At 41.1% G+C, this 12,443-nt stretch overlaps 1 protein-coding gene across 1 annotated transcript in view; it reads right to left on the minus strand.

The window, feature by feature from the left end:
- LOC122550372 (plectin-like) overlaps positions 1 to 12,443 on the minus strand; it is a 63,004-nt gene that overhangs the window by 21,952 nt on the left and 28,609 nt on the right. Inside the window, exon 10 of the mRNA XM_043691098.1 lies at positions 6,640 to 6,684. Within this exon, the coding sequence (XP_043547033.1) occupies positions 6,640 to 6,684 (45 nt within the window). The remainder of the gene's footprint in view (positions 1 to 6,639; positions 6,685 to 12,443) is intronic.

The raw sequence follows: 12,443 nt of genomic DNA on the forward strand, positions 1-12,443 counted from the left end.
TCCTGTTCCCTGGATGCTGCCTGACCTGCTGCGCTTTTCCAGCAACACATTTTCAGCTCTAGGTTTTCAAATAGTTACATTATTCTAAATTCGGTTTTCTTCTGTTCATGTGTAAAATAAATTCTGTTTTGTTTAAAACTGAGTAGTTGGGCCAACTGCATCATTCCTGGAACATCCATCTTACATTTGCTTAAAACAACTAGAAAACGTAGGGTCTGCGCTGACTGGGCGGAGATTGGCATGCTGGCCTTGGAGCAGTTGAGTGCTGGTACAGAGTACATTGGGGCTTGGAGTTGAGCAGGGATGCAGCCACAGAAAGACATGCAACTTGTGAGACGATAAAGATTTCAAAGGGACCAGAGGGACAACTTTTTCACTCAGAAAGTAGTGTGTGTATGAACAAGCTGCTAGAGGAAGTGGTGGAGCTGGGTACAATTACAACATTTAAAATAAATCTCAATAGGTACATGAATACAAAGTGTTTAAAGGGATATGGACCAAATGCTGGCAAATGGGATGGATCAGGCTAGGATATCAAAAAGGCATGAACAAGTTGGACTGATAGGTCTGTTCCCATGCTGTACAACTCTATAACTCTCGTACACCCATTTTTAATTGTGTTTGGGTATTATTCCGAGCAATCACTTCATTAATGCAAAAACAGAAATTACAGGAGAAACTCAGCACATCTGGCAGCATCTATGGGATAAAAGAAGAGTTAATACTTTCAGTCGAGTGACTCTTCTTCAGAACTGTAAACAGCTGGCAGAAAGTGGGATTTATGATAATGTCAGAGTTCAAGAGGAGAGAGGTGAGTAGATAGATGGAGGTGTAGACCAAAGCAGGAGAGGTATGAAAGGGGCAGGTAAACAAGGAGATTATGGATAGCAGGCCAGGCCAAAGGAAAAGCAGAATAAGTGATAATAAGAACTAAGAGGACAGTCATAGAGTCATTGAGGTGTGCAGCTCGGAAACAGACCCTTCAGCTCATCTCATCCATGGTGACCAGGTTTCCGAAACTGAACTAATCCCCTTTGTTTTTTTTGGCCCATGTCATTCTAAATCTTTCCTATCCATATACCTATACAAGTGTCTTTTGAATGTCATAACTGCTCGTCTCTATCACTTCCATATACACACCACCCTTTGTGTATAAAGGTTGCCCTTCAGGAGCCTTTTAAATCTTTCCCCACTCACCTTGAACCTATGCCCTCTAGTTTTGGTATCCTCTCCCTGGGGAGAATACCTTGGAAATTCACCATATCCATGTCCTTCATAATTCTGATGACCTCTATAAGGTCACCCCTCAGCTTCTTGCTCTCCAGGGAACAAAGTCATACTCTTTCCTTATTCCACACTCAAGTCTCAGTAACATCTTTGTAAATCTTTTTTACATCCTTTTACATTTTTTTTTTACATCATATGGCAAGGTAACCAGAATTGTATGCAGAACTCCAAATGTGGCCCTACCAGTGTCCTGGTTAGAAACAAAAAACTGCTGATGCTGGAATCCAAAGTAGACATGCAGGAGCCTGGAAGAACACAGCAGGTCAGGCAGCATCAGGAGGTGCAGAAGCTAATGCTTCAGGTGTAACCCTTCTTCAGGACTGTGGTGGGTGTAGGGGGAGCTGCAAATAAAGGAGGAGGCAGGGGTAGGATGGTGCGGTGAGGATAGGTAAAGGCAGTTAGAGGGTACGACCTGGTTGGTCAATGGGAGAAATGAATCCAGTTGGTGGCAAGGAGCAGTGGAAGGGAGGGAAATAGACCCCACCACCAATAACATCTTCACCTCCCCACCTCTCTGTGCCTTCTGCAAGGACTGTTCCCTCTGACAGTCCTTTGTCCATGCCATTCTCACCATCAAACTCCCAGGTAACTTCCCATGCAAACAAAAAAAATGCAAAACCTGCTGGTGCACCACCCCACTCACTTCCATCCAGGGCCCCAAACAGTCCTTCCACGTGAGATTGAGGTTCACCTGCCTCTCTCTGTACAGTTGTATAAGACTTTGATTCGGCCACATTTGTAATACTGCGTACAGATCTGGTTGCCACATTACCAAAGGGATGTGGATGCTTTGGAGAGGGTACAGAGGAAGTTGCCTGGTATGGAGAGAGGTTGAGTAGATTAGGATTATTTTCATTGGAAAGAAGGAGGCCTACAAAATCATGAGAGAGGTAGGCAGGGTGGATAGCAAGAAACATTTTCCCCAGAGCAGAGGATGCAATTACTAGGGGTCACAAGTTCAAAGTGAGAGGGGAAATGTTTAGGTGAGATATACGTGGGAAGTTCTTCTCTTAGAGGGTGGTGTGCCTGAATGCATTACCAGCGGAGGTGGTAGGGATGGGTATGATAGCATCATTTAAGATGTATCTAGACAGATACATGAATGGGCAGGGAGCAGAGGAATACAGATCCTTAGAAAATAGGCCGCAGCTTTGGATAGAGGGTCTGGATTGGTGCAGGCCTGGAGGGCCGAAGGGCCTGTTCCTGTGCTGTGCTTTATTCTTTGTTCTTCCAACCTAGTCTACTGCATCAGGTGCTCCCAATGTGGTCTTCTCTACATTGGGATGACTGAATGTAAACTCACTGAGTAAATTGCTCACTGAGCATCGCAGCTGGATCCGCAGGGGCTGACCGGACCTCCTAGTCACCTCCTATTTCAATTCCCCCAACCACTCCCTTTCCAACATGACCATCCTTAGCCTCCTCCATTACCAAAGCAAACCACGGTTCCCACTGGAGGAACAACACCTTATTTTCTGCCTGGGCACCCTACAGACCGGAGGACTCAACATTGAATTCTCCAATTTCAAATAAGCTCCCTCCCCATGCCCTGACTCCTATCCCAGCCCCTCCCCCTTCCTTCCACTGCTTCCTGCAACCAACTGGATTCATTCCTTCCATTGACCAACCAGGTCGTACCCACTGCCTGTCTTCACCTATCCCCACTTCACCACCCTGCTCCCGCTTCCCCCTTTATCTCCAGCTCCCCCACACACACACCCAGTCTGGAAGAAGAGTTACACCCAAAGTGCCGACTTCTCCACCTCCTGATGCTGCTGGGCTTGCCGTGTTCTTCCAGCCTCCTGCCCACCAATATCTTGTACAGCTATACATTCCAGCTCCTGTACTCAATGCACTAACTAATGAAGGCAGGGTGCCAAACATCTTCTTCAAACCCTGTGCACCACTTTCTGGGAACTGTGTACCTGCACCACAAGGTCTCTCTGTTAGACAACACTCTCCAAAATCCTAGCATTAATATGTAAGTCCTGCTCCTGTTTGTCTTACCAAACTGCAAAATCTTGCATTTATCTGTACTAAACTCCATCACCCACTGGGTGTTGATTAAGACACTGCTGTACTCTTAGATAATCTTCTAAACCATCAGTTTTGGTATCATCCATAAACTTACCATTCCTTCTGTATTTTCATTCAAATCATTTATATGAATGTCGAACAACAGTGGGGTCTGCACCGATCCGTGGGGCACATTGCTGGCTACAAGCTTCCAGTCTGAAAAATAACCTTCCACCGCCACCCTCTGTCTAGAGACAATGGGTGAGCAGTACTGAATGCAATGTAACAATCAGCCTTGCTGTATGTGAGATTGGGTGAATGTGCCAAAAACAACCACTGTCATAACATTGTAGTGTTCACAGCTGCTCACAATGTAGTCTCCTGTACATTGGACTGACAAAATGCGAGCTGGTGACCACTTTGCAGAACACCTACATTTTGTCCACAAGCTTTCAGTTGCCTGCCACTTGAACAAGTTACCATGTGCCTTGGCCAACGTTTCTGTCACAGGCCTGCAGCAGTGTCTAGCAAGCCTCAAAACAATCTTGAAGAACATCTGGAGGAGTGGGCCAGGAAATGGCTGATGGAATTCAATGTGAGCAAATGCGAGGTCTTGCACTTTGGAAAAAAGAATAGAAGCATGGACTAATTTCTAAATGGTGAGAAAATTCATAAAGCCAAAGTACAGAGGGATCTGGGAGTGCTAGTTGAGGATTCTCTAAAGGTAAACATGCAGGTTGAGTCCGTGATTAAGAAGGCGAATGCAATGTTGTCAATTATCTCAAGAGGGTTGGAATATAAAAGCACTCTTGTGCTACTGAGACTTTATAAAGCTCTGGTTAGGCCCCATTTGGAGTACTGTGTCCAGTTTTGGTCCCCACACCTCAGGAAGGACATACTGGCACTGGAGCATGTCCAGCAGAGATTCACACGGATGATCCCTGGAATGGTAGGTCTAACATATGAGGAACGGCTGAGGATCCTGGGATTGTATTCATTGGAGTTTAGAAGATTAAAGGGAGATCTAATAGAAACTTACAAGATAATACATGGTTTGGAGAGCGTGGACGCTAGGAAATTGTTTCCGTTAGGCGAGGAGTCTAGGACCTGTGGACATAACCTTAGAATTAGAGGGGGTAAATTCAGAACAGAAATGCGGAGAAATTTCTTCAGCCAGCGAGTGGTGGGCCTGTGGAATTCATTGCCACAGAGTGCAATGGAGGCTGGGACGCTAAATATCTTCAAGGCAGAAATTGATAAATTTTTGATGTCACAAGGAATTAAGGGCTACGGGGAGAATGCGGGTAAGTGGAGTTGAAATGCCCATCAGTCATGATTGAATGGCGGAGTGGACTCGATGGGCCGAATGGCCTTACTTCCGCTCCTATGTCTTATGGTCTTATCTCATTTTCCATTTGAGGACCCTGCAGCCTCAAGGACTCAAGGACTCAACATCAAATCCAATGACTTTACAGCTGGATTCTATCCATCCATATTTTGTACCCACCCTGTACCTGGTCCTGTTATTAGTTATTCACTCTCAACATAAATACTAGGTTTTACTCACTGATAACAGTTCTGATTAAGAGTCATCAGACACAAAATGTTAATTCTGCTTTCTACCTACAAATGCTGCCGGACCTGCTGAATTTCTCCAGAAATTTCAATTTCAGTTTCAGATCTCCAGCATCTGCAGTTCATTGTTTTGTTTTACTTCATTAATATAAATGACTGTTTTATAAAACTGGCTAATATTTCTTTGGTTTATCAAACCAAACCATGAAGGAGTCTCCATGTCTGTATGCCTAATCAGGCATTGCAAAAGGTCAACATTAATTTATTGGTTACATATATGCACACATACATGTCCAATACTTACACACATGTGCACAGGTAAATACAGCCGTTAACTCGTAAAGCAACATCTGCACACATGCATTTCACTTCTCACATCAGGATTTTATAGATTTATGTAATCTACTAGGAATCTCCTCAATGTTCTCTTGATTAGCTGTTGTAATTTCAACAGAAGATTGGACAAAATCTTCCTAGTTGTACACTTTGTGACATATTGTATTATGATTCTCTTTAGTAACTCAGTCACAAGCGCTCTATGTTTACTATACCGAGTTTCTATCCACTCATTCATAAAACTGCATATTTGTAGTACATTTTTCTCTTACAAGATAAATTAAATTAAACATCTCTTTCTAGGCTGCCAGCCAATTACTGTTTCTTTAAACTGTTCAATTATTATCATCCTTATGCTGCATGTAGTGTTTAGACCTGCTTCCGTATCAAAGGCTACTCCAAATAAGCGCTAATTCTGTAACCTACTTAGAACAATGCTACCCCCATCATTGTGTCTCCATAACTCACTCAAAACTATGGAAAGATTATAATATTAATCAGCCCTAAGCAACCATCTATTGGGATGTGAATAGGTTGCAGAACATTAAACAGTTTCCTCCACCAGCACGTCCCTACATTTTGCTGCTCTTTGTCTCTGAAATTTTCTTTTCCACTACCAATTTCTAACTTTTATTCAGGACTGCCATCTTGTACTAATGTATGGATTCATACTTTTCAAATACACATTAAATAGGGCCACTAACCTTTTTAAGAAACTTAACACCAAAACAGCGCTTCTGTGAAACTGAATGAATAAACGAGTAGGAACTGTCAAAACCTGTAATAGTTAATGAAATCTCACGACCCAGCTGTGAGACATCAGTTTAATATCTTCTATACTTTTATTTAGTATATTTAAAAGTTTCTCACTTATTTAGATCTAGTATTTTCACTAACGTTACTCACTTTAAAGACACAAGGACTAACCCCTCTTAATTATACAAGCTCAGAGCAGACAGACATTCTAATCCCGTCAGGAGTAACATGCAGCATTTAGCAAGTACTTAAACCATCTCCTGCTTCCCCAGGACAGATGTTATGCAATCTTTTGTGTACAATCGATACAACTATGTGACACAATAGTGCTAAAAGTTTAATGTATGCAAAAACTGTGAATGATGGAGGCTACTGTAAAATTATATTTTGGATTTCATTGCTGCCTCAAACTGTGCTACTGCAGATGCTCAATAAAGAAGCAATTTTCACCACTCACCAAACTCAGTCGCAATTGAATATGATCCCACAGTGTGAATTCCGTGAATGTCGATTTTACACTAAAGTGGTCAAGAGGATTGAAGAAAGCTCCAGAGAAATCTCCTCTTGCCCAAAAGGGACACATGACTCAAGAAAACTAAGATGTTAAAAGCACCAAAAAAGTACTTCTTAGGCTTTCAGTTTAGCATCTGCTACTGTCCAAGGGCTTACCTCTTTCAAGGCGGGTTTGAGATTTAGCCCTCTCTGCTTTCTCAGCTGTCAACAAAAAATGGAAGCAGTCAGTTACCATATAGTTTTTGCACCAAACTTCATCTTTACTGCAAGTAGCTACCAAGCATGAATATAATATTTCTACTAAAGAGGTCAGTGTAATGGAAATGCATTTATGTTGGCTGTTAGTCACCTAAATCTTTTGTTTTTTTTTGTTTTCTCTTTCTCTCTCTCTCACACACACACACATATACACACACACAGTCAGACAGAAGATATAAAAGTTTGAATACAGGTATGCATGAATACAAGCAAGAATAGTTTCTTGTAAGAGTGAAGAGCTTCTGTGCAGAGCAGATGACCTGGGGTGTGCAGTGAGAGAGGGACTCACTGAAATCCTTGTAGAGGGAGGAAGAGAGTTTCTTCAAGGAAGGCATCCTTGTAAGAGTGAAGAGCTTCTGTGCAGAGGAGATGACCTGGTGTGTGCATGCAGAGGAGATGACCTGGGGAAGAATAGTTTCTTCTCCACTATTATCAGACTTTTGAACAGACCTCTCAAATGCTAATTCAGATCTCTTTCTCTACATGTTCTCTGCAATTGTAACACTGTATTCTGCATGCTGTTCTGCTACCCTGGTGCACTTTGTATGGTATGATCTACCTGAATAGCACGCAAAACAACACTTTTCAATGTATCTTGGTACATGTGACAATAATAAATCAATCAATCAATCAATCAATCAAACACCATGGATGCTATTTGATGTGCACTGTCAGGTTTCACTGGAAAATCAAGTCCCACTATTTCTGGAAAACCGAAAAAAAACTGTGGGTGCTGTAAATCAGAAACATAAACAAAAAATGCTGGAAACTCTCAGCAGGTCTGGCAGCATCCATGGAGAGAAATCAGAGTTAAGGTTTTGGGTCCAGTCTCCCTTCCTCTGAGTTCTCTCCACAGATGCTGCCAGACCTGCTGAACTTTTCCAGCATTTTCTGTTTTTGTTCCCTACTGTTTCAGGAATTTTCACAAAAGTTAAAGACTTATCAGTTAACAAAACACCTGAATTTAGCTGTCTTTTTAGATCCTGTTTTATGGAAAGCAAGATTCAGGTTTCTGTACTTAACAAGATTTACTATGTATTGTCAAAAAAGACATTCTGACTTCAAATAAATAACTATGAACCATTAACATATAATTCTAATGGTTAAACCTCTAACCTCCTTATAAAACTCCCCATTCACACATACACACACCCAGATAAAAAACAAAATGATGGTATTATTGTTAGAGGTGAAAAACTGGCAAGATTGTTTAATGTCCTTGTCCATAGAAAGCTCCAGAGATACTTCTGGCTTGTCAGGACTTAGTGTTCATCAATTTTTCTTCTCTGGATGCTTTTCACTTCCTTGTATGAGACACAGACTGACTGGTTCACAAACTGAAAGTTTCTTAGCTTCTGGTTAAAAGGCTCAGATTACAGCAATTCTTTTTAGATTTTAGGCATTTTTAACCAGGGAAGAAGAGAGAAACACTACCTCCCTTTCTAGAAATCTGAAGATTTCTGCCCATATAGGTCACATCCACAAACTAAATGAGAGCCAATCACATTGATATTGATGACCAGTCATCAGCTATGTTTTGCTAGCCAAATCTCACTTCATACGCATACCCTGGTGATAGCCTGTCTGCAATAACCTTCCCCCAGTGCATAAGCATGTGATAATACAAACACTTGCAATGCGTGTTGTAACTTGCTTTTAAAAAGTACTGCAATCCTTCAACATTCTTTGGCTTTTAAACCAGCTCTTTTCCCATTTCAGCCCACATTTTAAAAAAATAGAAAAAGAAGAAGATCCGGCTTAACACCATTTATTTTCAGTCCATTTTCTCATTTTGACTCAAGCACACGTGCCAGTTAAATTTCAAGTTAAAATCACAACGTTAGCCTCGCGAAAACTAAGAGTGACCCATATAATTTCTTTTTTTTATTCGGTGTGTGTATGCACGTGTGTATGGGCAAGGAGCTTCCACATCAAGATGGAGTGGGAATGTGGCAATTTTCAGAGGATAACTTTAATCCTGTAGATCTCCTCACAATAGCAGTCTTCCACCCAGCATCAACCGGCAGGCATGTTGCCTTGGTTTCTCCGTCAGGGGAAACCTGTCAATTAGGGGATGTGGTGAGATAAGGTTCCTTAAGTGGCCATTAATTGATTGCTTGAGGGTCTTGCTTGTTAGCAACCTCTTACCTAGAATGTAGAAGCTAGGAGAATAACAAATAAGAGCAGGAGTATGCCATTTGACCCTTCAAATTTGCCCAGCCATTCACAGTTGATCTGCCTCAGGCCTCAACTCCTTTTTTGTGCCAGCCCTCAACTCCTCAATGTTTCTCAATATCTGAGTTCAAGACTCTCCCACCAGTTAAAAAAAAACTTCTCAATATCTACCCTGTCAAGCTCAGAACTTATACATTTCAGTAAGATCACTCCTCATTCTTCTCAATTCTAATGAATAAAAGCCTGATCTGTTTTGTCACTCTTGATAAGCCAATATTTTCATCCCAGAAGTCAGCTTAGTGAATCTCTTTGAACTTCCTCCAATCCCAGTACCTCTTTTCTTAGAAACTTGACAGTATTCCAGTTGTGGCCTCACCAATACTCTGTACAATTGGTGAAAGACTTCTTGGTTTTTAAACTCCAACTCCCTAGCAATAAAGGACAATATTTCATTGGCCTTTTTAGTTAGCTGTTGCACCTACATGCTATCCTTTGTGTTTCATATTCAAGAACTCCCAGATCCCCTGTGTTAGATTTTTGAAGTCCTTAAATGAGTCTGCCTTTTGATTCTTCTTACGTGTGACCTCATATTTCGTTACATTAAACTCCAATTGCCATTTTTGGCCATTCACTCAAACTATCAATATCTCCTTACAAATTCCTTATGTCCTTGTTACAACATACTCCCACACATTATTGTATCATTAGCAAATTTGGATGAATTACACTCTGCCCTCTCCTTCAAGCCTCTCCTTCAAGGATAGTAAATAATTGAGGTCCTTGACTGCTCCTTGGGACATAATTACCTCTTTCCAACCAGAAAAAGATGATTAATCTGGAATTTCTGTTGTCTGTGTGTTAACGAATCCTCAATCCATGCTAATACATTACCCCAAATACCATGAGATCTTATTGTATGCAATAACCTTTTATTGAATGCGTCTTGAAATCCAAATACACTACATCTTTAAGTTCCACTTTATCACCCTGTTGTGGTGTATATATAAATGACTTGGATGAAATTGTAGATATATAGTTTAGTAAATTTGCAGATGACACAAAAACCGGTGGAGTTATGGATAATGTAGAAGGCTGTCAAAGGATACAGTGGGATGTAGATTAGTTGTAGATATAGGCAGAGAAACGGCAGATGGCGTTTAGTCTGAGTAAGTGTGAGGAACTGCACTTTGGGAGATCAAATGTTAAGGAAAAGTACACAATTAATTGCAGAACTCTGAACCATATTGATGTGCAAAGGGATCTTGGGGTTCAAGTCCACAGCTCTCTGAAAGTGGCCACATAGTAGATAGGGTGGGAAAGAAGGCATAGGACATGCTTGCCTTTAGATTAGATTAGATTCCCTACAGTGTAGAAACAAGCTCTTCGGCTCAACAAGTCCACACCGACCCTCCGAAGAGTAACCCACCCAGACCCATTCCCTCTGGCTAATGCAAGCTAACACTGTGGGCAATTTTGTATGGCCAATTCACCTCACCTGCACATCTTTGTGACTGTGGGAGGAAACCAGAGCACCCGGCAGAAACCCACACAGACACAGGGAGAATGTGAAAACTGCACACAGACAGTCACACAAGGCATGAATTGAACCCAGGACCCTGAGGCAGCAGTGCTAACCACTGAATCACCCTGCTACTTTATTGGTCAGGGAATTGAATACAAGAACCAGGATGTGATGTTGCAAATTTATAAGACTTTGGTTAGTCCACACTTAGAGTACTATATTCAATTCTGGTTGCCACATTGCAGGAAGGATATGGAGACTTTGGAGAAGGTACAGAAGAGGTTTACCAGGATGCTACCTGGATTAGAGGGTAGTAGCTATAAGGAGAGGTTAAAAAACCTGTTTTCTCTTGAGTGGTGGAGGCTGAGGGAGACTTGATAGAAGTCTATAAAATTATGAGATGCATAGATAGGGTTGATGGTCAGAATCTTTCTCCCAGAGTTGAAATGTCTAATAGATTGGGGCATGCATTTACGGTGAAAGAGAAAAAGTTCAAAGGAGATCGGTGGGGCAAGTCTTTTACCCAGAGTGGTAGGAGTCTGGAATGCACTGCTAGGGGTGGTGAAGGCAGATACGATAGGAGCTTTTAAGGGACTTTTAGATCAGCAAATGAATATGCAACGAATGGAAGGATATGAACCAAGGGGAGACAGAAGGGATTAGTTTCATTTGGTGTCATGTTCAGCACAACATCATGGGCTGAAGGGCCTGTTCCTGTGCTGAACAGTTCTTTGTGCTATGTTCTATGTTCTACCAACTCTGCTAGTTGCATCCTTAAAAAGTTCAGGCAAATATGTCATACATTTCTAACACAATACCGTGCCGACTCTGTTTAAGTTTTCTAAATGCAATGTTATTTCCTTCTTTGTTATGAATTCTATCATTTTCATGATAACAGATGTTAGGCTCACTGGCCTACCGTTTCTTGCATTCTTTCTGTCTCTCTCCCCCCACCCCTCCCCCTTCTTGAATAGGCTTAGCAGCATCATATTAGTAGTTTGGTTTCATTAGTTTGTCAAATGCTTCATCCCTCAGTCATCTTCTGATTTGTTAGCACTTTGCTTTTGTTATGTTTGGGATATTTGTTGTCCTTCATTGTGAAGACCAATGCAAAACATTGGTTTAAATTCTCTAACACTTCCCTATTCCTCATTATTAATTCCCTAACTGTATCTCCCATGGGTCCTAAACCTACTTTAGATAGTCTCTTTTTATATACCCATAAAAGCTCATCCACTTTATATTTCCTGCCGATTAATCAATTTTCTCTCTTTTTATTAGCTTTTTGACCATCCCCTGCTAATTCCTAAAATATTCCCAATTTTTACACCAGTTTTTGCTTTTTTGTACACCTGACGTTTTAATTGGAGACACTCCTTGATCGTCTTTGTTAACCACAGGTGATTCATCCTTCTCAAGAGTCCTTGTTTTTAACCAGAATAGATTTATACTGAGCACTATGAAACATCCGCCTAAAAGTTAGCCACTCCTCATTTACTGACTTTCCTCTTCATTTATGCTAGCCCACTTTAAGTTGAAGATGTGAGTTACTCACAAATCAAACGGAATTTGAAATTCGACCATATTATGATTGCTACCCCATAGAATTCTTCTTAATCTCTTATTAATTGTGGCTCATTACACATTACCAGATCTCAAATAGCTTGTTCTCTGGTAGGTTCTGGAAAATACTCCAATTAATATGCAGATTAAAGGCACCCATGATAATTGCAGTGTCCTTCTTTCATGTTTCTAATACTTCCCAATAGCTAACAAATCAGAATCATTCATTTTTATTTCACTGTTCACAGGGTAAACCTCTCTGCTAATTTAAACCAGCACCACAGAAAAGATTCACCCCATGCTTTAAAGTTTGAGAAGCAAAACACTATCCCAGAGGTCACTATTTAAAGTAAAAATTAACAACTTTATTCCTAAAATCCAACAGAGAATATTAAAACCAACAACTATTTACAACTCCTTTTACTTTAAACGATCTTTTACC

Source organism: Chiloscyllium plagiosum, chromosome 5 (assembly GCF_004010195.1).
Source record: "Chiloscyllium plagiosum isolate BGI_BamShark_2017 chromosome 5, ASM401019v2, whole genome shotgun sequence".
NCBI classification, from domain to species: Eukaryota; Metazoa; Chordata; class Chondrichthyes; order Orectolobiformes; family Hemiscylliidae; genus Chiloscyllium; species Chiloscyllium plagiosum.